This window comes from Equus quagga, chromosome 2 (genome assembly GCF_021613505.1).
Source record: "Equus quagga isolate Etosha38 chromosome 2, UCLA_HA_Equagga_1.0, whole genome shotgun sequence".
Taxonomy (NCBI): Eukaryota; Metazoa; Chordata; class Mammalia; order Perissodactyla; family Equidae; genus Equus; species Equus quagga.
Genome location: NC_060268.1, coordinates 107,678,837 through 107,705,342, shown reverse-complemented (window position 1 = coordinate 107,705,342; position 26,506 = coordinate 107,678,837). Strand labels below are relative to the sequence as shown.

General features: G+C 40.6%; 1 protein-coding gene across 1 annotated transcript in view; it reads left to right on the top strand.

The window, feature by feature from the left end:
• Positions 1–26,506, top strand: part of PCNX2 (pecanex 2) — a 281,084-nt gene that overhangs the window by 165,837 nt on the left and 88,741 nt on the right. Inside the window, exons 22-23 of the mRNA XM_046654236.1 lie at positions 18,855–18,963; positions 23,951–24,080. Of these exons, the coding sequence (XP_046510192.1) occupies positions 18,855–18,963; positions 23,951–24,080 (239 nt within the window). The remainder of the gene's footprint in view (positions 1–18,854; positions 18,964–23,950; positions 24,081–26,506) is intronic.

Sequence of the window (26,506 nt, the reverse complement as noted above, 5' to 3'; positions counted from 1 at the left end):
ATCATTTTCCTTCAGCTTGAAAAACTTCTTATCCAATTTTTTACAGGGAAGGTCAGCTGGTAATGAATTTCCTCAGTTTTTGTTTATCTAAAAAGACCATGTAGGTCTTTATTTTCCCTTCAATTTTGGAGGATGATTTTGTTGCACATAGAGCCCTGGGTTGGTGGAGTTTTTACTTTTGACACTTAAAATATTTTATTCCACTCTCTCCTTGCTTGCATGGTTTCTAGTTAGAAGTCTGCTTCAATTGTTGTCTTTGTTCTTCTGTATATAAGGTGTTTTTTTTCTTTCTGGCTTTTTTTCAAGATTTTCTCTCTGTTGGTTTTTTGAAATTTGAATATGATATGTCTAGGAGTTTGTGTGTGTGTGTGTGTGTGTGTGTGTATCTTGCTTGGTGTTCTTTGAGTTTTCTGGATTTGTGTTTTGGTGTCTGTCATTAATTTTGCAAATTCTCAGCTACCGTTACTTCAGATATTTCCTCTGCTCCATTCTTTCTTTCTTCTTCCTCTGGTAGTACAGTTACATATATGTTATACCTTTTGATATCATCCCACAGTTCTTGGATGTTCTGTTTATATTTTGGTGTTTTCTCTTTGCAATCAGTTAGGGAAATTTCTATTGGCATATTTTCAAACTCACTGATTCTTTCTTTGACTGTGTCAGGTCTACTGATGAGCCCATTAAAGGCATTTCTCATTTCTGTTAGAGTGTTTTTAATTTCTAGGGTTTTCTTTTGATGCTTTCTTAGAGTTTCCTTTTCTTTGTTTACATTACTCATCTGTTCTTGCAAGTTGTCTACTTTTTCCATTAGGGCTCTCAACATATTAATGATAGTTGTTTTAAGTGCTGTCTGATGATTCCAACATCTGTTTCATATCTGAGTCTGGTTCTGATGCTTGCTTTGCCTCTTCAGACTGTTTTTTCTTGCCTTTTGGCATGCTCTTAGTTTTTTATTGAAAGCTGGATGTGTTGTATAGAGTAATAGGAACTGCAGTAAATAGGCATTTAGTGTGAGGATTTCTGTTCTTCTGATTAGGATTTGGATTATGTTTAATGTTTGCTGTAGCAGTAGGTCCCAGAGGCTTCAGATTTTCCTGCTGTCTTTGTTTTTCTCTCCTCTTGACTTTTGGCTTCCCTAAAAACTCCTCCTCAGAGAGAGTTTGTGTCTTGTAGTTCTTTTAGCTGTAATCTAGGATTACTATTCTGGATCCTGGTTGGTGTGCTTCTAAGGTATGGGGGAGGGAGAACATTCTATTATCTTCCAGTCAAATCTCAGTCTTTTATTGGGCCTGTGTCTCACTCCTGTTTCCCCCCTTGCACTCTACTCCCTTCCCTGGCGGGAGCATTCTCAGTCGATTTCCTGAGGCCCTGGCCCTGTTGACTGTGCTTTGTTCCCTTAGGTGAGATAAGCTGGAGTAGAAGGAATTCCCTTCTCCTAACTGGGATAAGGCTCAGGAAGGGCCCTTTACCCTTCAGGGTGGGCCATTGCATTTCACAGTGGTTAATCTTCCCTCTCCATGCCAGACCCCTGAGGAGATCTTTCTTAGCTCTTCACCATGAGAACCTGCTGAAGTTTCTGAAGGCAAAACCCATGAAAGTGTGGAGGGCTCCCTAAGATAGTGGTGCCTAGGAGTTTCATCTCATGCTAGTTCACACTCAGCCTCCAGCACTTTGTCAAAATCATCATTTGTCTGTTTCCTTCAGTTCATGGCTCCAGCAGCTTCTGCCCCAGGTAAGCAGGCCTGACTCTTTGGATTCCCCTCTCTCTCCGGGTTCCAGAGTGGCGGCTTTCCTGGAGACGTCAGTTGTCTGATGGGTTAAGAAGAATCATTGCTTTTCAGTTTGTCCAGCTTTTTCTTGTTGTAAATGGGAGTAACAGCTTCTAATTTCTTTTCATGTTGGAGCTGAAACTAGAAGTCCCTCAAGTTTTTCTTTTAAAATGCAAACCACAGCTTGCCTCTACTCAGAACCCTGAGAGGACTCCCCATTTCATACAGAGTCAAGCCAAATCCTTTGCACTGCTCCACAGACCAACACCAGCTGGTTCCCTGTTACTCCTCTGGACCTCCTGTCCTTTTCTCCCCCTTACTCAATCCAGCTGTCCTTGGAATTCCTCCACTGTGGAGGCATGCTCTCACTTTAGACCCCTTTGTCTAGCTGTTGCCTCCGTCTAAAAATGCTCCTCCTCATACATCCATTGGGCTCACTCCATAAGCTCTTTGAAGGCCTTGTTAGAATCTCATCTTCTCAGTGGGACCTACCCTCACCACCCAGTTTCATATTGCAACTTGCCCCTACTCTGCTCTCCACACAGCCTCCCAATCGTCTTACATGCACTATTTTAACATTTTTGCCATAGCGTTCATCACCTTCTAGCATATTCTCTCATTGACTTGTTTATTATTTTATTGTCTCTCTCACTAGAATGTAAGTTTCATGAGGACAAAGATCTTTGCCTATTTTTTTTGCTCGTATGTCCCAATGTCCAGAACAGAGTCAGGCACACAGTAGCATACAATCAACCTCTGTGCAATGTTAAATGTTGCTCTTTTGCACCAATTATTCAATACCTTATCCAAAGTCACTGTCTCGCAGAGCCAGACTTGAACTCAGTCCTTTTCCTAGTCTGCCCAAGTACAGAAGTAAAGAATGGTTTGCAGAAGATTCACGAAGCCGCTGCAGGAGCATAGCACATCTTCCTGACTCTCAGGGATACTTGTCCACTTGTAGTGGCTGCCCAGGATGGTTCAGGAGAAGAATTTCACAAGCTCTGCACTATGTCCAGAAACAAAGAATACAGTCCAATATGTCTGTCTTCCTGAGATTAGAAACTTCTCGATGGGGGACCATGAGTGTGCTTATTTATTTCCTACCTTGGGCAACATGTGACAAAATGCAAGGTCACGGTGAGTCCTTAATACATACTAATTGAATTCAGTGGAGAGCTCAGAAATGGAAAAACTGGTTTTTGAGCGGTGAAGTCTTAGCTTGGATGTGGCGGTTGGATGACGTTTTATTATTCTAGAAAGATGACGAGTCACAGTGCAGGGGCAGGAGAGTACGTGGGAGGCAGGAAGGTTTTAGATCGAGCATCTGGGTCATTAGAGTTCCCTCCTCGGGCTTCTCATGGTTTATGTTTTGATTTTCTTGGCTTCTTATAAATCTTGCAGCTGCCTCCCTGCTGCCTGCTGTCCTGTTCACAGTGGGGAAGTTAACACATGGCCGGCAGAGCTGGCTGTTCTGCTGTGAATGTGCTGCTCTGTGCTGTGTGATCAGCCGAGCCCCTCTTGCAAAACGGAGAGGGGTAAGACACAGTCTGCTTCTAGCTGTGCATCTGCCCGAGTGGTAACGAGCTGATGGCCAGCTCACTACATGTGGCCACAACCGTGACTCCACTCTTGACTGTGTCATGTAATTGCTAGGAAGTGCCTAAATAGCTCCAAACATCTTTAGTCCAGATTTATAGCCTAACGCATCAACTTTCTTGTCTTCCACTCCCCAACACAGCACCCACACATCAGGGGGGTGGGTTTCCCTTAACTCAAACCATGCAAGTTACTGTAATTTATCTCCTGGGAAGGGAGGTGGGGCTGAAATGAATGCTGGCAGCAACTCTCCACCTCAACCTTCAAAGGAAGGATCAGTTTTTTCCTCCCCATTTGGGACATCATGCTTGGTATGCAAGAGTTATACCTTTTACTTTCTTCATTTCTCCTTTGTTCTCATGCTAAAGTACACTATAATAAATACATGGATTTAGTCCTGTTGTTCAAATATCTACATAGTTAAGTGTGTCTCTGTTAATTTGTCAAAGAAGTGTTTACGGTTCTCCCATTTAAAAAAACAATCTACAGCTCTCTCTACTGAAGGAGGCTGCTCGCCGGCTCACCGTGGCAGTCCCTCCCCTTAGGACAGTGGCGATGTTCCTTCATTAAGACAGAGGATTGAAGGGCCACTGCTGCGGAATCTTCACCAGAATGGGGCAGTGACATATTTTTAAGGCACACAAAAGCTGCTTGAGTGGCTTCAGGGAATTCAGGAACAGTGACAACTCTAGACTTCTTCACTGGAAGAATTTGAAAACCTCCCTTACTCAGCACCTGGGAGTGCCCTCCTTAAAGCCCTCGCTAAAATGCTTCCTGAAGAGAGAGCTCAGTTTGGTGATAAGCCAAGGCAACACTTTTCTCACCTAGCCAACCACTGGCATTTGTCCTCCTGACCGGCTGAAGGCTTCTGATTCTACACAACGTATGTATATGAACCTGCAGACTCCAAATAGTGTCCTTTACCAGGTGTTCATATTTAGGACAAGATCTTCAAGGTCACAGACTTTTCCATTCTTTCTTTCCTTGAGCTACCAGTTATGGAAGTACTTTGAATGGACCAAAGCATGGTGCCTCTGCCTCAGTTGAAGAAAGACTATTGATGAGACTGAGATGGTTTCTATATACGTTTAAAACATCCAAGGAGAAAAAAAATGATAAATGCCTCTCTTAGAAGGAAAATTCATGGCAATTTCAAAGATCTGGCATGTAAATGAGAATCAGGAAGTAACAAGGAAAATTCCACTGAACACATGTCCACTCCAGCTGTGGGTTATATCACTGATGAGTTGGAAAAACACCTTCAGCTCCCACTCACACATTGTTTCACTTTCTGGAAAACACTTACAGCACTTACATCCACTATGTGCCGATACTACTGATGTGCTAGAAGATAAATGTATGACTATAAATAATACCCAATGTCTGTTGCCAAGAGCTTACACTCCAATGGGGGATGCAGGAGAGAAAAACATATGAAAAATACTTTTAAAACAATGTCACAAGTGCAATAAATAAAATAACCTGTATTTATTGAGTACTTATTATATGCTGAATGCTGAGATAAAAACTTACATGGATTATCTCATTTAGTCTTCACAATAAATTCCTGAGATAGGTACCATTACCATATCTCTTTTGCAGATGAGACAACTAAGGCTCAGGGGAGTGAAACTTGCCCAAAATCACACAACTAGTGAGAGTCAGAGCTTGGAAAAAACCCAGGTTTGTCTAATTCCAAAGCCAAATCTTGTCACTAGGATGCTGTACTACATTTTACGTGATAGAAAGTTATAAGCCAAATATTGTGGGGGCCTCCAGAGGAAGCAGATAATTAGGGCGGTGAGGGGAAGAGTAGCACGACAAACTTTAGAGGGGATGTCACTTCCAACTACTTTTAATTCCATTTTATTTCTTCTATTGACTTATTATTTATACCTTTTTTTTACATCATTGCTCTTAAATTAAAATTTTAAAACTTTAATTTATCAGAATCTACCTTCAAATAATGTAATGCCACTTCATGTGTAGTGTAAGGAATTTCAACACTTTCCTCCCTCCATCTTTTGTGCTATTGTCATACATTTTACTTTTACAGATGCTGTAAACACATAATACTCTGTTACTATTTTTGCTTTCCTGCAAAATTGCTCTTTTTGAGCAATTGAAAATAAGAAAAAATTTATTTTATTGTCACATTCCATTTATGATGCTCTATTTCTTTGTTTTGATCCAGGTTTCCAACCAATACCATATTTCTTCTGTCTGAAGAACATCCTTAAACAGTTCTTGTAGTTTAGGTCTATTGGCAATGAGTTCTGTCAGTTTCATTTGCCTGAGAAAGTATTTGTCTTTCGTTTTTGAAGATATTTGCAAGGGTATAGAATTCTATGTTGACAGCCACCCCCTAACCTCTTTTAGCACTCGAAACATGTCACTCCATTATCTTCTGGCTTACATGATTTCTCATGAAACTCTTCTGTAATTTTTACTTGTGCTCCTCTCTGTGTAATGTGTCTTTTTATTCTTTTTGACTGCCATCAAGATTTTCTCCCCATCTTTTGTTTTCAGCAGTTGGAACATGACATGTCTAGTTGTTGTGTAGGGTTTGTTGTTTGTTTATTCATTTGTCATTTGCTTGCGTATTTATCCACATGGTATTAGGTGACCTTCTTGACTCTGTGGCTTGGTTCTGTCATTATTTTGGAAATTTCTTGCCCATTGTTTCTTCAAATACCTCTTTGTCCTATTCTCTTTCTGAGGTTTAAAATATGCATATGTTATAGAGTTTGATATTGTTATGCAGCTCTTGGATATTCAGTAATTTTTTCTTCTTTGAATGCACTCAGTTTTGTCTTTGTGTTTCAGTTTAGGTCATTTCTGTTGACCCAGCTTCAAATTCATCCATTCATTCATCAGCTGTTAGCGTTATGAGTGTGTTGAAAACATTCTGTATCTCTGTTACTGTGTTTTCCATTTCTGTCATTTCCATTTGAGTCTTTCTTTGTAGTTCCCATTTCTCTGCTAAAATTACCCATCTAATATGTTATGTTATATACCTTTTCCATTGGAGCCCTTAACATATTAATCATAGTTATTAATTTTCCTGTTGGATAGTTCCAGCATATGTATCGTATCTGAGTCTTGCTCTGTTGCTTTGTCTTTTAGGATATTTTTTTTCTTGCCTTTTCATATGCCTCCTAATTTTTTGTTGAAAGCTAGGTCATAGAATAAATCATAACGTACATTAGAAAATATTTAAACTGAGTGATAATGGAAAGTTTAGATGATGTTTGGGGGATACTTCTAACTGGTAAATGAGAGAGATTTGGCATTTTATGTATACTTAGAAAAGATGACAGTGCTAAAATTAATAAGGTAAGTGGAGGACCATGAAGTAAATAGTTTTTATGTCTGGGACTGAGCATGCTTTTCCTTCTGCTAGGTTTTTAATGTAGGAGTGTAAGTTAGTCTAGTCAGGAAGTAGGTCAGGTTGGGGGTTTGTTGTTTCGATGGTTACCCTCAGGGCACCACAAGCTTCAAAACCCCTGGAGGGGTACCTTGTGTTTAGGTTGGGAGTTGGGTTGCTGGAGAATGTCCACTCAGTCCTCAGCCCCTCAGGATGTCTCTTTGTGTGTTCTTGTGCACATCCTGACCCTCTCCCTTCAGTATCTGCTTTTACTTTCTACTTGAAACTTGTTAGCTTGGTGGTGAGGGGAGAGGGTGGAAGGAGAGGACGTTCTCTGTTTTCCAGTTAAACCTCAGTTTTAGGCCTTCACGATGTCCCTTGGTCTGAGGGGGTGTGTCCTTCTAAGTTCTCCTGTCCTGCCCCCAGCTCCAGTTGCGGGTCCAGCAGGTACTCCTGCCCCTTTCTCAGGAGTGGAGTTTTGTTGGTGATGATGTTCCCTTCCCCCAGCTGCATTGAATTTTCACCGATGCCCTAAAGACAACAATGTTTACTGACAGTCTTTCCTCCACACAAAAATTGGTGTTCCGTAGGAGAGATCATGAGAAAGCATCCAGCAGAGTTTTGTGCCTCTCCATGTGTATGCTGCTTCCTTCCTTCAGGTCTGTACCACATCAAATACTTTTTTAGGCTTCCCTCCACTCTTTTCTTTGAGCACCCAGTGGAGTTCAGGGAGGAAGAGCCTACAATTTCTGTGGCCCCCAGGGGCTTCACGGTGTCACACGGCTCACATTTGGCTGTCCTCAATTCATCAACTCTTCTGGCCAAACTCTTCCTACCGGTGTCTGGTTGCATCTACCCCAGGGGAGCGAGTACTTACTGTCTCCTCTCTCCCTTAAGATGCCTGTCTGTCTTTAGGTTTTAGAGTAGGTGTCTGCTCTACAACCCAGTTCTCCACTGGGTTAAAAAAAAAAAAAAACACGTCATGAATTTGAAGTTTGTCTGATTTTTTTCATTTTAAGGGTAAGAGGAATGCTCTGTTTCTGCTTTCTATGTCCCAGAGAAGAGACTGGAAACTCTTTGAACAACTTTTTAATTTTACATGAAATTTTGATATATTAGTCAGAACCTTTTGATGGCAAGTGACAAAAACTCAACTTAAAGTTGGAACTACATTGCTTTATGTAAGTGGGATGACCACATGTGGATCTCACTTGGTATGTAGCCATACCCAGAGAAACAATGATAGTGGGGCTTTGTCTTTTTATACTTTCTCTTTTCTGTTTGTTTTTGCTTGATTCTGCTTGGCTTCTTTCTCCATGCACCTTTTCTCCATTCAAGGAACAAGATGGCTACCAGAAGTGCTACTTTTGTGTAGCAATGCTGGTAAAAATAATATCCTATACTTGTTGTCTGTATCTCAGACTCTGCTTACTCCTGCTTCAATTCTTGTGTAGAGGGGGATGTCAGACTGTGACTTGCCCAGTGTAGACCATGTGCCCACAGCCCAGTGGTCAAGGTTGGGGGAGTACACCGTATTAACAGCCACTGCACTGACTTTGTCTGATCTCTTAGATAAGTGTGTAAAATTTTCTTCAGCTGTGGTTTTAAATTAATTTTTGCAATGTAGATGTCTCTCAGTAGTGTAATGATTTAGTAGATTGTCTAGCCAAACAATGGAGTATCATGCAGCTCCTTAGCTGTAAGGTAGAGCGATCTGTACCAGTGTTGAAAGATGTTCATGATATACGAGATAGAAAAATCAAGTTTCAGAACAGTATACATTGTTAATCCAATTTCAATTTAAAATATATATATATATTCACATACATGTATTGTTCATGTGTATGTGTAGAAAATGCCAAGAAAGAGAACTTCTCAACCAGTTATTGACAGTGGCTAGTACTGGAGCTTAGGTCAGAATGAGGTGGGTAACAGGAACTTTTTGCTTACCCTTTATGCAATTCTGAACTATTTGATATTTTTTAAATGACCCTGTATTATATTTTTATTTAAAAAACCAAATTCTGAAACTTCAGGTGCTTAAATCAGAAAGCTTCAGTTATATGGAACATCGCTATATGACTCACCTTATTCCTGTGTATACTAGGTTGGTGAAATGTTGTTCCAACTACAAGATCTCAGGAGAGGACGTAAGTTAGATATCCAGGAGGTATGTGGGGGATGGGATGGGCAGGAGGACATTCAAGAAAGATGGAGGAAAAGCTGCCTCATGGCTGCTCATATTAGTGTGATTTGTTTCTCTCACTAAAATGCTATGTGGGTGAAAACAGCAGCGTGTCCTATAGGAAGCTTGTGAACTTGGCTCCACACCTTCTTCCTAAAGGCAGCATTTGTCCCCCATAAGATTATAGAGGACCTTCAAGAAGGAGGAAGCCCCTCCAAACAGAATCCAGAAAGCTGCCTTTTCTCCACAGGAAAGAGAAGGCTAAATAAAATACAAAACAAAGATGGGGAAACTATCATATATGGAGTAGCTGGATGGAGGCTAGCGTAGGCATTTAAAGGATTAAGAAATTGAAGAGGAAGGCAGAATGTATGCATAAACTATATTGTTTCTCCTACTTCCCTCCAAGGTCAATTTGGGCAGGATGCTACAGAGCAAAGGTAATCCTCTCTCACAGTTATTTTCATTATCTCTTGTTTCTTCCATTGAAGTCTGCCTTTGTCTCCTTCCTCAGTGACCCACTCTCCACACACCTGCGCTGCACCCCTGCTGTCCACCACAAGGAGAAACTCACGTCCAGATACAGAATTACTTTAATTCCTAATTCTCAGGAGTCTCGACAAGACCTTTGAGTTTTGTGCGTTCTTACCTCTTAGTAGATTGTAAGATTTCATTGTGCAGTGGTGACTTCATTTGCATTTATGGATACACTAATTAGTGGTGATGAAATATGAACCCAACTAATATTTTCTCTCATATTTTCCTAGGGGTCTGAATTTGTCTGGCTGCATAAAGTTGGCTAATCAAAGAATCAGGGCTTGTTGCATTTTCCTTTATTAGCTGCACAGTCATTTGCCTAAGTAGCCTACCCCTGCTGGGTACTCTCATCCTAGCTTTATCCCTCTTTCTCTTCTTGGTTACAATTTTCCAAACTGCGCTTCACAGATGATAAAGTATTATGCTGGGTTCCTTTATCCTTCCTTAGATTTTAGTCTCCTTTAATGGTTTTATTTTCACTTTTCTTTTGTAGATTAATCAGATTCATCTTGCTTGATAACTCTTAGAGCTGAGTAATTCTGATATTTTACGTTTTACTATTAAATGTTTAATGCAATATGGCACTGAACCCTTTATCAGGTTTAAGAAGAATTCTTTTATTACTAGGTTGCAAGGGATTTTTCTGAGTGACTGTTGAATTTACTTTTCAGCATCCTTCCTGCATCAACTGAGCATCGTATGGTCTTTCTTTTGTTATTTTCTTAATTTTGTGAATTATGTTGACATTTTTTGGAATATTAAGCCATTATGAGATGAACTAGGTTTGATCATGATGTATTTTTAAACATTTATAGATCCATTTTGTGAATATTTTATTGAGGAGTTCTGCATTTATATTAATAGATGAGAACATCTATATTTTTATTTCTCATAATATTCTTGTTCAATTTTTGTATCAAAAAATAGCCTCCCAATATAAATTGTGAAGGTTTTCTAACATGCATATTTTAATGCTATGTCTTTTCCTCTACAAATTGTTTAGCTGAGTACAAATCGTGATTGGTACTACTGCTTTTCATTGTCATTTATTTTTAAATATTTTCTGGTTTTGATTATCATTTATTCGTAGTTAACTCAGTGTTTTGTTGTTGTTGTTGTTGATTATATCTAAGTCATCAATTCTTATAAATTACATAGTCTTGAAAATTATATTTTTTCTCTTTTGGTTGGCTGCAAGGTTCTAATACACACATCTTAGGTAAAGCTTGTTAATTCTTTTATTCAAATGTTTTACATGTTTATTTATGGTCTAATTAGACTGTAATATTCTGACATGCATGTCTTAAAATCTCCCCCATTGTTGTAGATTTGTTAGTCTTACCTTGTAATTCTGTCCATTTTTACTTTATATATTGTGAAACTATGTGGTTAAGTACATACGTTCCAAGTATTTTATCTTCCTGGTGACTCTTCTATCAATATGTAGTACTTTTTATCCTTTTTTGAATAAAAGTCTATTTTTGGTTTTTGGGGGGTTTTTTTGAGGAAGATTAGCCCTGAGCTAGCATCCACTGCTGATCCTCCTTTTTTTTTCTTGCTGAGGAAGATTGGCCCTGAGCTAACATCCGTGCCCATCTTCCTCTACTTAATGTGTGGGATGCCTGCCACAGCATGGCTTGAAAAGCGGTGTGCAGGTCTGTGTCCGGGATCCAAACTGGCAAACTGTGGGCCGCCGAAGCACAACACGTGAGCCTAACTGCTAGGCCATCAGGCTGCCCCCTATTTTGTCTAATATTAATATGGTAAGAAAGCTTTCTTTTGGTTGGGATTTACCTGTTTTGTTTTCTCATTATCTTACCTAAAACTTCCAAGTTATTTTAATATTTCTTATAAAAGCATCTAGCAAGATTTTTCTTTTTAATACAGACTGAGAATCTCTATATTTTAATAGGCAAATTTTATCCATTTGCATTTACTGTGGCTACTCATACGTTTGTATGTTTTTCTGTCATGATTTTTTTGCTTTATATTTAAGATGCTTTTTTTTTCTGTTCTCCCACCACTTCTTTCATGCTTTCTATTGAATGTAATGAACTATTTTTGATCCTTTTTTTCCTTCTAGTGCTTTGGAAATTGAATATTGTGTTTCTAGTCCTTTAGTGCAATGACTTTCAATGTGTGGTCCCCAAATGAGAAGCATCAGCATCACCTGAGAAGTGATCCTTGGGCTCCACCCTAAACCTACTCTATCAAAACCTCTGCAAGTGGGAACCAGGAACTTTGTTTTACAAGCTATCCAGGTGATTCTGATGCATATTAAAGTTTGAAAACTTCAGTGGCTTAATGGTTATGCTTAAATTATTAATAAGCACACTTTATTAGCATATGAAGGTAATTAATGAGTCGCTATCTTTATGATTGTTTTTATAATTAATTCTTATTGATTCTAACATTTTAGCACTTTCTTTTCTCGCCATTATTCTTGTATGTCATTTCTTCCTTCAGGAGGAAATTTCCTCCTTACTAAAGTAAATTCTTTGTTTTATCTGCAAAGTTCTATAAGTGATAAATTCTTTCAGTCTTTGTCTGGAAAGGTCTTTATTTCATCTCACACTTAAATGGCACTGGGGTTCTGTACAAAATTCTAACTTGATATTTTTTCTTAATATCTTAAAAATATTATTTCATTGTCTTCTGAAATATATCTTTGCTAATGAGAAGTCTGCTTTCCATTCATAATTCCTTTGTAGGTAATCTATAAGAAAGATTTTTCTCTTTGACTTTGGTGTTATGCATTTTCACTACCATGTGCAGTAAGGTGGGGGCACTTTTTATTTATCTGTTTAGGACTTGATGTACTTCTTCAATCAGGGACTGATATTTTCCTCAATTCTGGAAAATTCTGAGCCATTTGCTCTTCAAATATTTTCTTTCCCCTTTTCTTTATACTTTCCTTCTGGAAGTCCACTTGTATGTATATCTTCATATTCTGTCACCCATGTTCTTAGCCCCTCAGATTTTTTTTATCTTTTCATCTCTTTGTGCTGTGTTCTGGCTAATTTACTCAGTCCTTCCATTTCTCTACTTTTATGTTTTGCTGTAACTAATCTGTTTTTAATCCGTCTCCTGAGATTTTTTTATTTTAATGATTTCACTTTCCACTTATAGAATTTGTACTTCTTTCTTTTTTAATTCCATTTGTTAATCTTTCATATTATGTTACTCTTTTATTATTGTTTCTTTTTTTATGTCAGCTCTTTATGCATTTATTTAGATTCTTTTATAATTTTTCTATTACCTCAAATTCTTGGGTTGCTGGTTATCCTGTGTGTTGCATTTACTGACTTTTGCTCATTTGCTCATTTCCTAGTGTAGTTTGTAATTTTCATTGTGGACTGACCTTTAGTGGGACGTTGTTGTTTTATCTGTGGGAGACCTATGTATTCTGGTTATGAAAGTGTCGCTGAAAGCTGTTTAAGCACTTATTTTTGCAAAAAAAGTTTTCTCATCCTCTACTGTGTTTTATATTAGTTTCTTTGGTTTTGTGTTCCTGTTCTTGTGGAATAGTTTACGTTTAAACTCTACTCCTCTGCATTATGATGGCCAGGGTTTTGGTGTATTGTGGGTGACAGATTTTTATCTACCCTACACCAGGCAGAAGGTAACCTTTTTTGCTTTTTCCCAGCACTGGTAGGTGGGGTTTTTCTAATCCATGTTTTTGTGGACATGGTAGCCCTTCAAGTCCATTAAAATCCAAGTCCTCAGCTCCTAAGATCCATATCCATGTCTTGTCCTCTCGGGTTATGATGGTGTCACTTCAGACTTATCATTCTCATTTTAAATTCCCTCTTCAGTTCTGACTATTCAGGGTTTCCCTTCTTTTGAATTCAACTATTATTTCCTTACAATCTTTAAGGTTTCTTTATATTATTTTTACAGTGGGGTGGTAACCTCTCTGCATTACCATGCTCCCTGAAGCCCATCGGTATTTTTGCTAAACTGTGAGCTATTTAATAGGCTCCCAATACACGTTGCATATTGAGGTAGAATCTGTTTCTGACTTTCTGGAATTCAGTCTTGTAACCAGTTCTAACTACTTCCTGAATATGTTTGTTTAACTTGTAAAATTCTAGTTCATAGTGTCAGCCCCTATTTGAGAATATTTACATTTTAAAGCGAATATCCCCAAATTTAATTATCATATTTGCTGTTATCAATCTGTTATTCTATAAATGTAGTGCTCCCCCTTTCCAAAAAAGTCATGTCCCACATTTGAGATGTCACTAGCTTTACTTTTTCCATTCTTTTCTGAACATTTTTCTACTTCCCACATCACCAGCTGTGCCTCAAAAGTTCTCATAGTTGTCTCCAGTTCTTTTCTTCCTGGCTTTTAATCCCTCAGCTGGGCTCCCACCTGAATTCATTAATTTGTTCCCTTTTGAATCTCCAAATTTCTTCCCATTTTTCTATCTCCTTTCCTAGCACTCAAGAGCCTCTGCCCCCTCAGTGTTCTCTCATTTTGAACTCAGTTCCTCCTGAATTCAGCACCAGTTCCTGGAACTCCTTTCAGTCTTGCATGCCTCTTCAAGTTGAGACATTGATCATTACAAGTTTGGTGTGAAGTTAACCGCATATCTTTCTAAGAAGGAATCTAGCTGAATCTGACAACAAAATGCAAAAGAATGGCAAGTGATAGAACTAATCTGGGACATTAGTAAACCTGGAGCAAGGAGAAAAGGTGGTGTTTGGGATCGTGAGGGAGAATTACTCTAATGAGATGGAATCACATATGTGCAGCCTCCTAAGACAGTGCCCAACGTAAAAGCGTTCCATAAATGGTCAGCTTTTTCATTGGGGGTAAAGTGGGGGCAGTCCCCAGAGGCAGGATGACATGTGTTTTATTTCAGAATATATGAGCAAAGAAATGTTTTGGGGTCATCTTTATTTGGTGACACTTCTCTTAAGATGGCTTGTGGATTTATGCAGATTGGGTTTCCTATCTATAGCAGAGATATAACAGCATGTCTCTGCCTAATTGAAAAGATATTTCCAAGAAGAGTCACTTAAAATGAATATTTATGGGGTCTTTCTTTGGGAAACAGCCAGAATTACTCCATTGTGACTTTCTTTACTCTTTTCCTAGTGTTTTCAGTGGAAAAGACCCAAATGATTTTGTTTTTTCTTATAGTCATAGTTGGGTAACTTGTGAAGTTTATTATGCTTTAATAGGGCTGGGATTTAAGATCTTGGAAGCAGAAGATTAGGAGTGAGATAAGCTTCATAAAAACAGAGGCCTCAAACTGTCTAGGGAGATGCAAGTTCATAGTGAATCTAAATGGGATTTCTATTTAAAGTACTTCAATGCAGTGTTATACTGCAAGTGGTGGTGCTTACTAGAAAGGTGTTGGTGTTGCTGTTTCCATTAAATCCTATCTTAAATGTTTTATTGTTTTATATGCAATGACCTAATATGATGTAAAGTGCCTCTTCATATACGCTTCTCATTAATGATCGATATGATCATGTGCTGCATAGTGATGTTTTGGTCAATGATGGACCACATATACGACGGTGGTCCCATAAGATTAGTACCATATCGTCTAGGTGTGTAGTAGACTATGTCACTAGGATTGTGTAAGTACACTCTATGCTGTTTGCGCAATGATGAAATCGCCTAATGACACACTTCTCGGAATGTTTCCCTGTTGTTAAGTGATGAGTGACTGTATTTAGGTTTTCTTCTGTGCTTAGATATCACTTTTTTGATTCTCACAGATTTTTCATTCTTTCACCTGATTTCACTCTTGAAGAGAAAGACAAAGTACAAAGAGAGAATATGAAGTTGAGTCTTTTTAACCTGGAGCATACCTCTCCACACTTTTAAGAACAAATATGTAGGTCACATCAATCTTCTTGGAGCTGTGCAATCAAGAAGCACAGGTAACCCAGCAGCCTGCCTTTTTAAGATCTGCTTGAGCATCACCAGGCTTGTTAGGTGGTATCGTATTTTTTTAATTGGGCATTTGTACTGAGAGGGGCGTTCCAGGACAGAGCAGGGCCCTTGGTCACTGTGCACATGAAGAAGAGGTCCCTGATAGTGGCTGCAGCCGCAGTTGTCACATCCACACTTGTAACTCTGTCCCTTTGCTGTCAGCAGGAAGGCCTAGCTAGAGGACACCTTTCCTCCCCTGCTGTACATCAGGCAGTTTTCCTGCTACTGTCCTTCAAGGAAGGCTCATGGCCTCAAGGAGACGTGGTCAGGTTTGGTGGTAGAAATATCTATCACCAGGTGCAGGGAACAGGAACGTAAGCCTCTGGTTTCACATGGGCCAGTGACTCACAGTCTGATCTAAGCAGCCCGCTTAGCCTCTCTGGGTCTGATTTTCTCCCATGAAAAATAAGAGGACCTGGCCTTGGTAAGCCTCAGTTGTTTTAGACGGGGCTCTAGAATTTCCTGATTGTGAGCTAAGTACATCTTCAAAATAAGATGCCACTTGTCCCAACATTTATTCATCAAACTCTTATGTTGCACTTCCAGTTGAAGTCGTTTAATCCTCAAATGACACTGTGAGGAGGTACTGTTATCATCCCCATGATAGGTAGCAACTGGCTTTCAAACCCGAGGCCACATGCCCTCGAGCCCATGCTCTTAAACACTGCGCTGTGTTGGCATCTGACAAATCGACAGCACATCCTTTTCCTGGTGGGCTTTGTGGAGGAACATTAAATTACCATGGTGTGGGGGAATCGTAGATACATAAAGACTGTCATTCCGGAGATAGAGCTTCTTCAGTTATTGAGAACAGCAGTCTGTTATACAAGCCACGTAGAGAAAATCTTTTACAAAGGCTGCATTTATTCTTCATGATGTTTGAGGCACAGAGAGACACAGGAAAAGAGCGAAGATACCTGAGGCTGTGGCTGCAATTAGAGCGTGAGAGTGCATGTGTCTGATTACTGGTTTTGCTTATGTGTAAATACAAGTTGCTGTGCTAAGCAAAAAATAATTGTGATACGTTCATTTAATCATAATGCGGCAAAGTTTAACTTGTTAGAGCTTTGAACTTGCAGATGAGGCTTCCCTAGGGCTGCCTGTCTGATTGTAGTTGCTGTGCCTGACCTACTTATCAGCTTTTCCAGAAGGTGGCTTAAAAGCCTCCCAGGGTATAGTCATACACTGAAAACCCAACAGGAGTAACTTTCCATAACCCATGATCCATTAGGGGCGTCATACATCACATAAGGTAATATTGTTCATGCCTGCAGTTTTCACTTAGGCATGAGTCACAAGGTTCTTAATAACTAGACTAAGAATTCTTAACAGTGGGGTGACTAGAGGGTTTCGAATCCAGAGGTATTTTGTCTGATGAGTTTGATTAGGCATAAATGAGCAAAATTAAGAGAAAAGAGCCCAGCACTACTTCTCAGGACTTTTGCTTTTGATGGAATCTAGAATCCTGTGTTTGAATGTCTTCTCTTTTGTAATGACCACGTTCCTCCTCTGGTTGGGTTAATGGTGGGATGAAAGGAAATGCTATTGCTTTAAAGGAAATCATATCTTTTAACAGGAGTGAGTCAAGAGTTTGAGTCTGTGTTAGAACTGTCAGTTTCAGTCTGTAAAGTGACCTCGTGACTGGTGAAAAGTAAGGTGGTGGGGAGAAGACTGTAATGTGACCCTAAGAGAGGAGACCTCAAGCTGACATGACAGAGTAAGCTGCTGTTCTCTCAATGGTCAGAATCTCAAAGGCACTGGGAGCTGTGGAGTCCCATCCAGAATGGATTTAGGAAGCTTAAACCAACCCCAGGATTAAAACAAAAGTGCCCTTTCTGAAAGAACTTGGGAGCTAATTGAGATCAGCCCTCTCAGCTTGATGCAAGTGAGCAAGAGGAAAGAGAGAAAATTTATTAGCAAAAAACAAACATCTGTCTTTTTTTCCCAGAATCCATATTCCTTTTCAGTTCTTCAAGTTTAATCATATCATCTTTCTTCTCCATTTTTTCTTCCTTTTTTTTACCCTCGCTTTGTCCTCTCCACTTTCTCTGTTTCTTTCCTATCCCTCTCGCTTTGTCTTTTTTCCTCCTCTCCTTCTGCCACCTTCCCTTCCCTTCTCTCTACCTCTGATTCCTCATCACTATGTCTGTGACCAGAGTCCCCAGTGGACACATTTAGACCCCAGGGTTTCTATACATAACCAGATGCCTGTAACTTCTTAAGAATTCCACGTTTTTATCCATGGTCCATCTTCTGTGGCCTGTCCAATGATGTTAAATTCTACTTTAAAGTTATTCTCCCAAACCAGGATATTTGTGAGAATATGGTGAGACAAGAAAAGTGACAGGAAGATTTGGAGAGGATTCTAGTTAACTTCATTTTCTCTCATTACACTTTAATGGAACAATTCAAAGTAACCTCGTCTTTTGGTTTCAAAATCACAAGGTTGACCTTTCACTGAAGGACTAAGTTATCTTGGTTCCTTGGAGCTTTCCTTAATGGCCCTATTTCCCAACCTTTGCCTTCTTTTCATTGTGGTCTTCTGATGTTCTCTGTAACACCTACTGCACCTAATTAAGAATTCTCTTTTCTCTCCCCCTTTCACATCATGGCCTTTACTTTCATGCATGTATCTTACTACCTCCTATGATAGCTAGTCTAGGAACAAACACATCCTGCTATTTGAAGTTTCCATTATAGACAAAGAGTATCTATGGAATCTTGGGGAACATCCTGGAGTTACTGCTGTATGTGGAAGTGACAGCAGTAGAATTTCGCATCTGGGATTCATCAGCTGCTTCTCACCACAAAACAGAGGTCTACAGCCAGGGCAGTCCATTCTTCTCCATCCTTCTCAGCATGTTCATATTCTCAATCTCCAGCCAAAACCATTGAGCATGTTTCCCCTTCATATTCATCCTTAGTCCAGATAAGGGCTCTCCTCTCCACCGCCTACTTCCCCCAGAGCTCACTTTTTTCCAGTGCTGGCTTGTCTAGCAAATGCAACAGCTTCCATATCCTACTTGAAATTCAATGGTATGGAGCTATTATCTCCAGCAAGAGCAGCTGAAGAGGTAAGATGAACTTCATACACAAAAACTTGAACAATGTCAGTGATGAAACGTTTCTGTATGAATCTCCCTCTAAAAGACACAGTGTGAAGACCAAGCTGTGAGTGTTCTTCTAGAAAGGCAGAGATGACACTGTATTGGCTGAAATCATTAATCTGGTGAGATTAACCACACAGGGTTTCTTCTGATCGTCTTATTGCTGTTATAAAATATTCTCAAACAGCTGCCATACATTTAGGACAGAGCAAGATAAGAATAAGAGGGAAAACAGTAGTTTCACTTCTTCCTGACTGCAAGGCTTGCGCCTTAAATGACCTTGACACAGCTACCACTGTGGTTGTCGTCTCTGACGAATCTTTCTCTTCTTTTCTTTCAGCTCGGGGACCTGCTTCACAAGTTACAGTTCGTCATGACGTATGTGGCTCCTTGGCAGATGGCTTGGGGTTCTTCATTTCATGTGTTTGCTCAGCTCTTTGCAATCCCGCGTATCCTTTCTCCTTCTGGTTTCACCTGAGAGCTGAGATTACATTTTACGGATGCAAGCTTTTCAATGAACCCTGGCAGTAAAAAGATGTGAAAGTCTTTAAGATTGCATTTCAGTGGGGACATGGGCAGGCACTTTGGATTCCCTTTAGGCTACTTAGCCTTAAAAGATGTTTCTTAATTTTGAACTCTTCCTCCTTTTTAATGCATATTCAGGAGTTACTTTATTTTTTTCTGATTCTTCCTTTTCCCTTGCCCAGACCTGCATTAAGATATCCTGTCTTTTAAATGGAAAGTTACTGCTTAAATGATTAGCTTGGCTTGTCCAAAATAGTGCAAATCAATTTGCTCTTATTAAGCAGTGTGGATAAGCTTGATGTACTCGATATATTATCATAGATTATATAACATTATATTGTGATATAGTTGCCAGCTACTTGAGTAATATTCCAAAACCCAGAATTAGGTGCAAATAGAATTACCCAAATATCTTTGAAGACTAAAAAAATAATTTTTGGTTTTGTTTTCTAGTTCCTATTAGCCAAGGAGCCTAGTTTTATCATGTGTAGTTTCATTTGGTTTTCTTGTATGTTTTTAAGTGTTTCCATAATGGCAATTAGTTTCAATTTACTTCAAAACAAATTTGAGTTGGTCCTTCTAAAGATCACTTTGACCAGAGAGCTAAATTGTGTGTGTGTGTGGGTGTGTGGAGAGAAAGAAAGAGAGAGATTAGTAAAAAATACTCTTGAAGACAGAGAGTAAACAAAAATATTTGACTCAGGCCTAAAATTTGCCCTCAAAGTTTGTCCTTCCCACTGAATGTGTACTTTCTAAACCTGTATTTCCCCAGATGTGGTTCAGGGACTGCTTGTGTTGGAATCCTTGAGGAAGCTTGTTAAATAAGTAGATTCCTGAGCCCAGCACATCCTTTTAAAATCACATTTCAGGGCATGGATCCTAAAATCTCCATCTTCACACGCCGCCTGGGATTCTTAACCCACTGATGTGTGTGCCCCACGGTTCTAGACTCTAGCGTCCCATTATGGGTGCTATTAGCTGGTTTTAATGACCACTCAGAGCCTTCTTTCATGTGAAGTTTGCATAAGGCTCGTTAAGACAATTCCTAAAGAATCTCTGGGGTCTGAACTTCGTGCACAGGGATGAAAACACACTTGAGATTAGTCATCAAGTGATAATATATTCTAGAATTTAAAAAATGCTCTCCTCCAGACTCATTTGTTTAAAAAATTTTTTTTTTTAAGTATTCCAAGAGCTGGCCTCACAATGCACATTGTCCTGTGTTCCTATTTTTAAACCTGCATTGATATTTCTAAAGTGTTTCAAGGTTATTTGGCAAAACAAGCTAAGGAAAAAAAATTTCACAAGTGTAAGCTTATGCACCACCCTTTTCCTTTAACTGCAATCATTTTCTATAATACCAGTAATTTTAGTTTTTCTAAGCAGAGTCCTTTAAAACAAAGACAGTGTGATGAAAGAGTGAGGCGATTTTTATTTATTTCTGAAGTGTGTCTAAGGTATGCTGTCTAGAATGTAAAGCTGTTTATTAAATAAAAATTATTAGATTAATGCAAATTAGTGGTTGAGGAGTTGCACTGAGAATTTGAAACTTGAAGTTATGGTTCCCAGTTTCCCCCTACCTTTGGTCTCGTGTGGCTCTGCAGCGTTTCTCCTGGCTGTTTATGCCTTGATAGGTGAGTTCACTAATGCTAATTACTCCTTGTAGTTCCACAGCTGAATTAAGACCGTTCTGGGAGCCGTCACTTTCAATTACCTGACCTATATGTGTGTTGAGGGTTCTCACACAAGCACATCGTATCTGACACTTAATTTCGCCCATAAGGATAAAAGCAGCGTTAGCATCTATCTCAAGTTGCACACAGCGCGCGTTAAATCTAGGTGCTTCCATGATGGATGGACTCTTAAGAAACTGAACACATTTGAGATGTGCATTTTATTGGGCATTGGGTAGTTCTGATTTTGAACACTGGATGGATCCCCATGCTTTGTTCCTAAAAACTGTCCCTGTTAGTGACATCCACTTCCTCGCTTCTGCTAAGCCACAGAGCCTTCGAAGGGACGGAGGAGCCTGACCCCTTAAGCTGTGTGATGGCTCACAGGGCCTTCAGCTCCCCTCTCCATCATCCAAGGACCCCTTCCCATCCTTGGCCACTTGTAAAGATTGATATTTGTTATTTGGAATCTAATGTCCAACCATTCCGAATGTAAAGAGATAAATGGTTTAGAAAACTGGAATATACATGCCTTCAAGACAAAGCTACCAGGTTCCTAAATGCCCGCCCTGGATCTTGACTAATTTTGAAATGTTAATTATTTTATCACTCTATTAAGAAGCTATGGGTCCATCCTGGCATTGAGAAGGGACTAATTTGCTCCATTTTGGAATTGAATTAGCTCTCAGGCCAGCAGGGCACTGTTTAGGAAATTGCTTTTTTCAGTCCTAGCGTGTTTGCTCCCTCGGTCGCCTGTGTTGGTGTCTGAGCTTGTGACCTCCAGGGAAAGATGAGAACGCTCACCCTTTTCACATGGCAGAGACCAGGCAAGACCACTGTCTTCTGATAATTAGACAGACTTAGCCAGATTACCTCTGTTAACTGGGTGTATGGGGAAGGCTGCCTTCTATTTGGTATACCCTTTTGAGCTTCTAATGATTTTTTTTTTACTTTAAGTATTGACGTTGATCTTTTCATTTTAAATGTACTCAAATAAACCTGGAGCTTTTAAAGCTTTTAAAGCTCTTAGGCTAACCTCTTGGCTTGCTCTCAGTAAGAAATAAAGAGGGCTGCATGTGCTCACTCGCTTAGGAGTCCCTGTTTCTCGGCCCTGCCTTAGCAGTAATAGTCACAGTTTCAGATTTGCCCGGAGCATGCTATATTTATTTCCTGATCTTCCCTAAATAAAATAACCTTGAGTCCACCTATTCACTTCTGCCCCACCTCTGCCCTCTGGCCTGTTGAACTTCATTTCCTTTCCTACCTATTTATAGCCTAGCACGACTTCTCTCCCTTCTTAATTTCTGGATAATTGTTTCTAGCCTTTAAAAAATGGACAAGATAATTTGGGAGGAAATGTTTAGAATCAAAAAGAAAGGCAATGCCAGTTCTTCTAGCATTCTGCCCAGTCCTGGCTGCATTCGGCTTTGTCCTGGTTCTTCTGCAAGCCCCACAGTGTCCTCTGTCACCTGGTGGTGTGGACATTCCTCTCCTGCCCTCCTCCCTGGCTCCCTTTCTCCCACCAGGGAACTCCCCCTGGGACCTCACTCTGCCTTCTCACATTTTCCAGTACCTTTGCTCAATGACGTCTCCCACGTAGCTCCCTTTTCTTCCAGTGACGGGGGGCATAGTTAATTTGGTGTGTTTTGTGACAGAGGTATTTAGATGCTTTCCGCTTGCAGATGAAGAGGAAGCTGACGGGTGATGACAGACGTGGCTGTGGCGGATTGTGCTATAGTCCTCCATTTGAACCTGGGTCAAAGGAAAGGAATTGGATTTAAATTGTAGCACAATAGAGATCTTTTTGATACCCAAACAATTCACCACCAGAATGGATTACTGATGGAGGATGTATCATTTCACTCCTGAAGGTGTTTGGAAATAAATAGCAAAAAAGAGAAAGAAATGCCACAGTTAGTCCTGAAGCAAAACTCCGAGATTAAATCTGTGAAAATGCATAAATGCATGGAGAAGTGCCTGTGGACAGCACAAGTACTGTCACTCCCTTTTCTGTATTTTCATATAAGTGGGGCTATGAAGGTCTCATCGCCAGCCCTCCCCTATCACGGAACTTAAGCCCCGCCACTGATAATAAGCGCATGCGCTTTGAACCTGAGTTCCTTCTTCCATGTTCTAGTTGGAATTGAGACACACAGTCTCCCTATCTATGCCAGACATTTCTTTTTTCACATTCTGCCAGAACTTTTGGAACACAGGCTAAAGAAATAAGACCTCCATTTGTGCAGCGGTGAGAAAGTAGCACATGTCCCCTTCCAGGTGGGAAGATCAGATCAGACCTGTAGTGGAACTCCCCGAGTCTTCCCCTGGGGACAAGGAACAATGTGCACATGTGAGACCTGGGCAGTCTGGCCCCCGGCTGACCTCTGCCACCTCAGTTCCCTCTCCGATTCCAGCCACAGGCCCCACCGTCGCCCCTGCGCCACAGTGATGTGTGTGTGATTGGCAGCTGGGAGGAGGTCGCCAATGATGGAGCGAGAGTGGGGAGGGACCAGCCCTTCTGGCACCTCCCTCAGATTTGCAGAGATCAGTTGGGTGTAAGCCAAATATTACAGCCTACCTGATTTTAATATTGAACAATTGCATTTCTGACGAACCAAGCTGTGTGAGAATGAGGTACGCCAGTGAGTGAGAAACCCCTACAGAGTGTAAAGGGGCGACTTGGCCCACAAAATGCTGTGACTTTATATATATTCATTTTTAGCTTATAAACCAGACATGACTTGAATTGAGCCATTGGTGTTCAATATATGATAAAGAATACATATTTTTGAGTAGTGGGAAAAGATTCTTTGAAAAACAGAGATGCTGCGTGCCCAAATGATGCTATTTATTTATTTTAAAAAGTGTAATTTAATTTTAATTATTTATAAATGTACTTAGTACTTGAATCCATAGTGTATTTTTTTTCGGCTACTGATATCTTAGTAAAAAGAAACTGTTCTTTTCAAACCTTCGATATTAAATCTTTGCCATGAATTATACTGAGACTTCTGGGATTTTTATGAGAATCATTTGGTTTTCGTGACGGTGAAATGAGACCTAGCAGGATACTACTGAAAGGTTTATATTTCCAAATATGTATGTAGAGAGAGAAGTGTATGGGCATCTTTCTTTCTTTGGTGAGAAAATAGTTTTAATGCAAACTACTCCAAATCTAAAATGATACTTAGAAATATAACGATGAAAAAAATTTTTCACCTTAACTCAAAATTCTCAGATTCTGCCATGCTTTTCTTTCAGACGTTTGCCACGTCCATCTTTTCTACTCCATTGAGCCCGTTTCTCGGGAGTGTCATTTTCATCACCTCGTATGTCAGGCCAGTGAAATTCTGGGAGAAGAACTACAAGTAAGACCTAAAGTTGATGCTGGCTTGCTTGATGAAGATTTGGGCTGCACAATGCTCCTTAACCTTCCTCTGTGAAAGGTCCAGGCTTCATGCTTCATCCTGCTGTGGGGTGGGCACCCACGGGGGCTTCCAGGCTTAGCACAAAACATAACTGATCGAAAATTGCAATTGGGACACTTCTCCAGGTTTCACCAGTTATGAATGGAAAATGAGCTATAATTGCCAAATTTTAGCAGTTGCCCTGGGAAATGTTGCTTACGGAACCATCGTCAGGTCGTTTGAAGGGCCGAGACATGCCGAGATCGCCCCTGGATGGCGCATGTTCCCTTCTGTGAGCGTTCTAAATATGCGTGTCATGTACACGTGTACACGCATCACAGCTCAACATAAAGAGAACACCAATTTTTCTCAGCACCATTAAACTCGTAGAAGATGATTTATGCACTTTTTCTTCAAGTGCATGGTCTGGCTGGTCATATATTTCCTCAAGCAAACAGTGATGGAGTGGGGGCAATTATTTTTAAGGGAAGGTGAAGAGAGAGGAGGAATGGTTCACTAAGTAATTTTCAAGAACTCTTAATGACCTGTGGAGGGAAGGGCCTGAGAACAGCGGAGGAGGCGGCCTGGTGAGCCAGCCTGTCTTCAGCTGGGGCAGAGGAATCGCTCTGTGTCCTGGGACTCCGTTTCAGACCTCTTTGGTCCCAATTTTCTAGCCATGCCTCTGCTGTGCCGTATAAACCCTAATCCACCTCCTATAATATGTCTATACTTTGCACAACTCTGACACAACAGCGTGCCCTTTGTGGCTCACAGAGGTCAACATTAAGTTAGGAGATCTGTGGCTTCTCTTTCTCCCCTTAGACGGTTTCCGTGAACCCAAAACGCATCTTTCCAGGACAGGAGGAAAGCATAGTGGTTAAGCACAGCCTGGGCCGCCAGCCTGCCCGGGCTCACACCTCACCTTTCCCGCTTCACACTGGTCACCTCAGGCTTGTCTCTCCTCTTCTGTAAAATGGGGGCAAAATAATAAGACCCACATCACGGACTCGTGAGGAGAAGGTGGGTTAACTTAGGTAAAGCACCTGGAAGAGGACCTTGCGGGGCGTAAGCTCCATGGGAGCCTGCGCTGGGTGGTTCCTCTCTGACTGCTTGGCAGAGAGGTCTCTGTTCCCTCTTGACCCATACTGACAGGTGTTTACCACGACTAAGTGCGTGACATCCCGCGAGCTCACATTTAGGGGTGTGCTGGGGAAAACTAACCGGACCAGAGCACCCCACGGCGAGCCGGTGCTGGGAGACCAAGGAGAGGTTGGGGGGGGGGGCCCTCGCGTTCCTGGCAGATTCCTCATATTCTAAGAGAGGCAGGATTTTTGCAGGACAAGTCAAGTCATCCTGAATTTTTCTCATAAACAAGAGTCCTGTTTTACATTTGTCTAAAGAGATATTGTGCATCTTTACAGAGCCAGAGAGTAAAAGAAAACTACCAGAACTGGCTTGCCTTTAAGCTTTTTTAGGAGAAAACAATTTGGGGAACGTTTTTAGAGCTCTGGAAATCACACTTCTGGAAACGCTTGTAAATAAGAGCAGTGGCAACCTCTCCCGCTTTTAACTATGTAGGAAAGGAAAGTACAAGCTATTTAAAACTTGATCTTCAATGCAAAACGTTCTCTTTGTCTCCTGTTCTCAGATAAGTCAGGAACCAGTCTTTTTGGCCTGGGAGGGTTGGTTTGATCAAAATGCACCCCCCCCCACCCCCCGTTGAGCTGGGGAGGGTTTCCAGCTTCCCCGTCGAAAGGGGAATGGAGAAACGTTTGTGAGGAGGTCCTATTACTGGGAGGCATCCTAACACCTGTGCAGAGCAAGTTATGCGCGTTCTTATTTAGCCTCCTTGCTTCCAAGATTATGCCACCCGTTCTGGAAGATACATTTAGGTCTGAATTGTCGGTTTATGTGAGTTACTTAAAAGTAAGGGCTTGTAGAGCAGGATTTATGTTTTTTTATTCAGTCTCACCAAGAATTGATTCTGTTGTGGTCTATTCTTTTCCTCAATTTAGCATCTGTTCTGTGTGGGAGGGATCGACCCTTGGTGGGCCTGTCCATGGTGGGAGGGGGACTGTGGGTCGGGGTCTGTGGGTGTGTATAAGAACGTCCACCCTTTGCTAGGTGTCTCTGAGGGAGCCACATTGGAGAAAATGTTCACTCCCGCTGGGGAAAACGTTCATGATACAAAACGCAGTCACCTGAAGGTCTCTTGTCATCTTGTGTTAAGCATCATAATACAGAGTCCTGTGGCCTGTCTGCTGAAAAGATCAGCGGTGGAATTCAGGACAGTTAAGAGTGGTGGGTACCAGGGAAGAAAATGGCGGGAAATTTCATCTGGATGCCTGCCAACGCTCTGGAAAGCTCATTCTATCTGTCTTAAACGG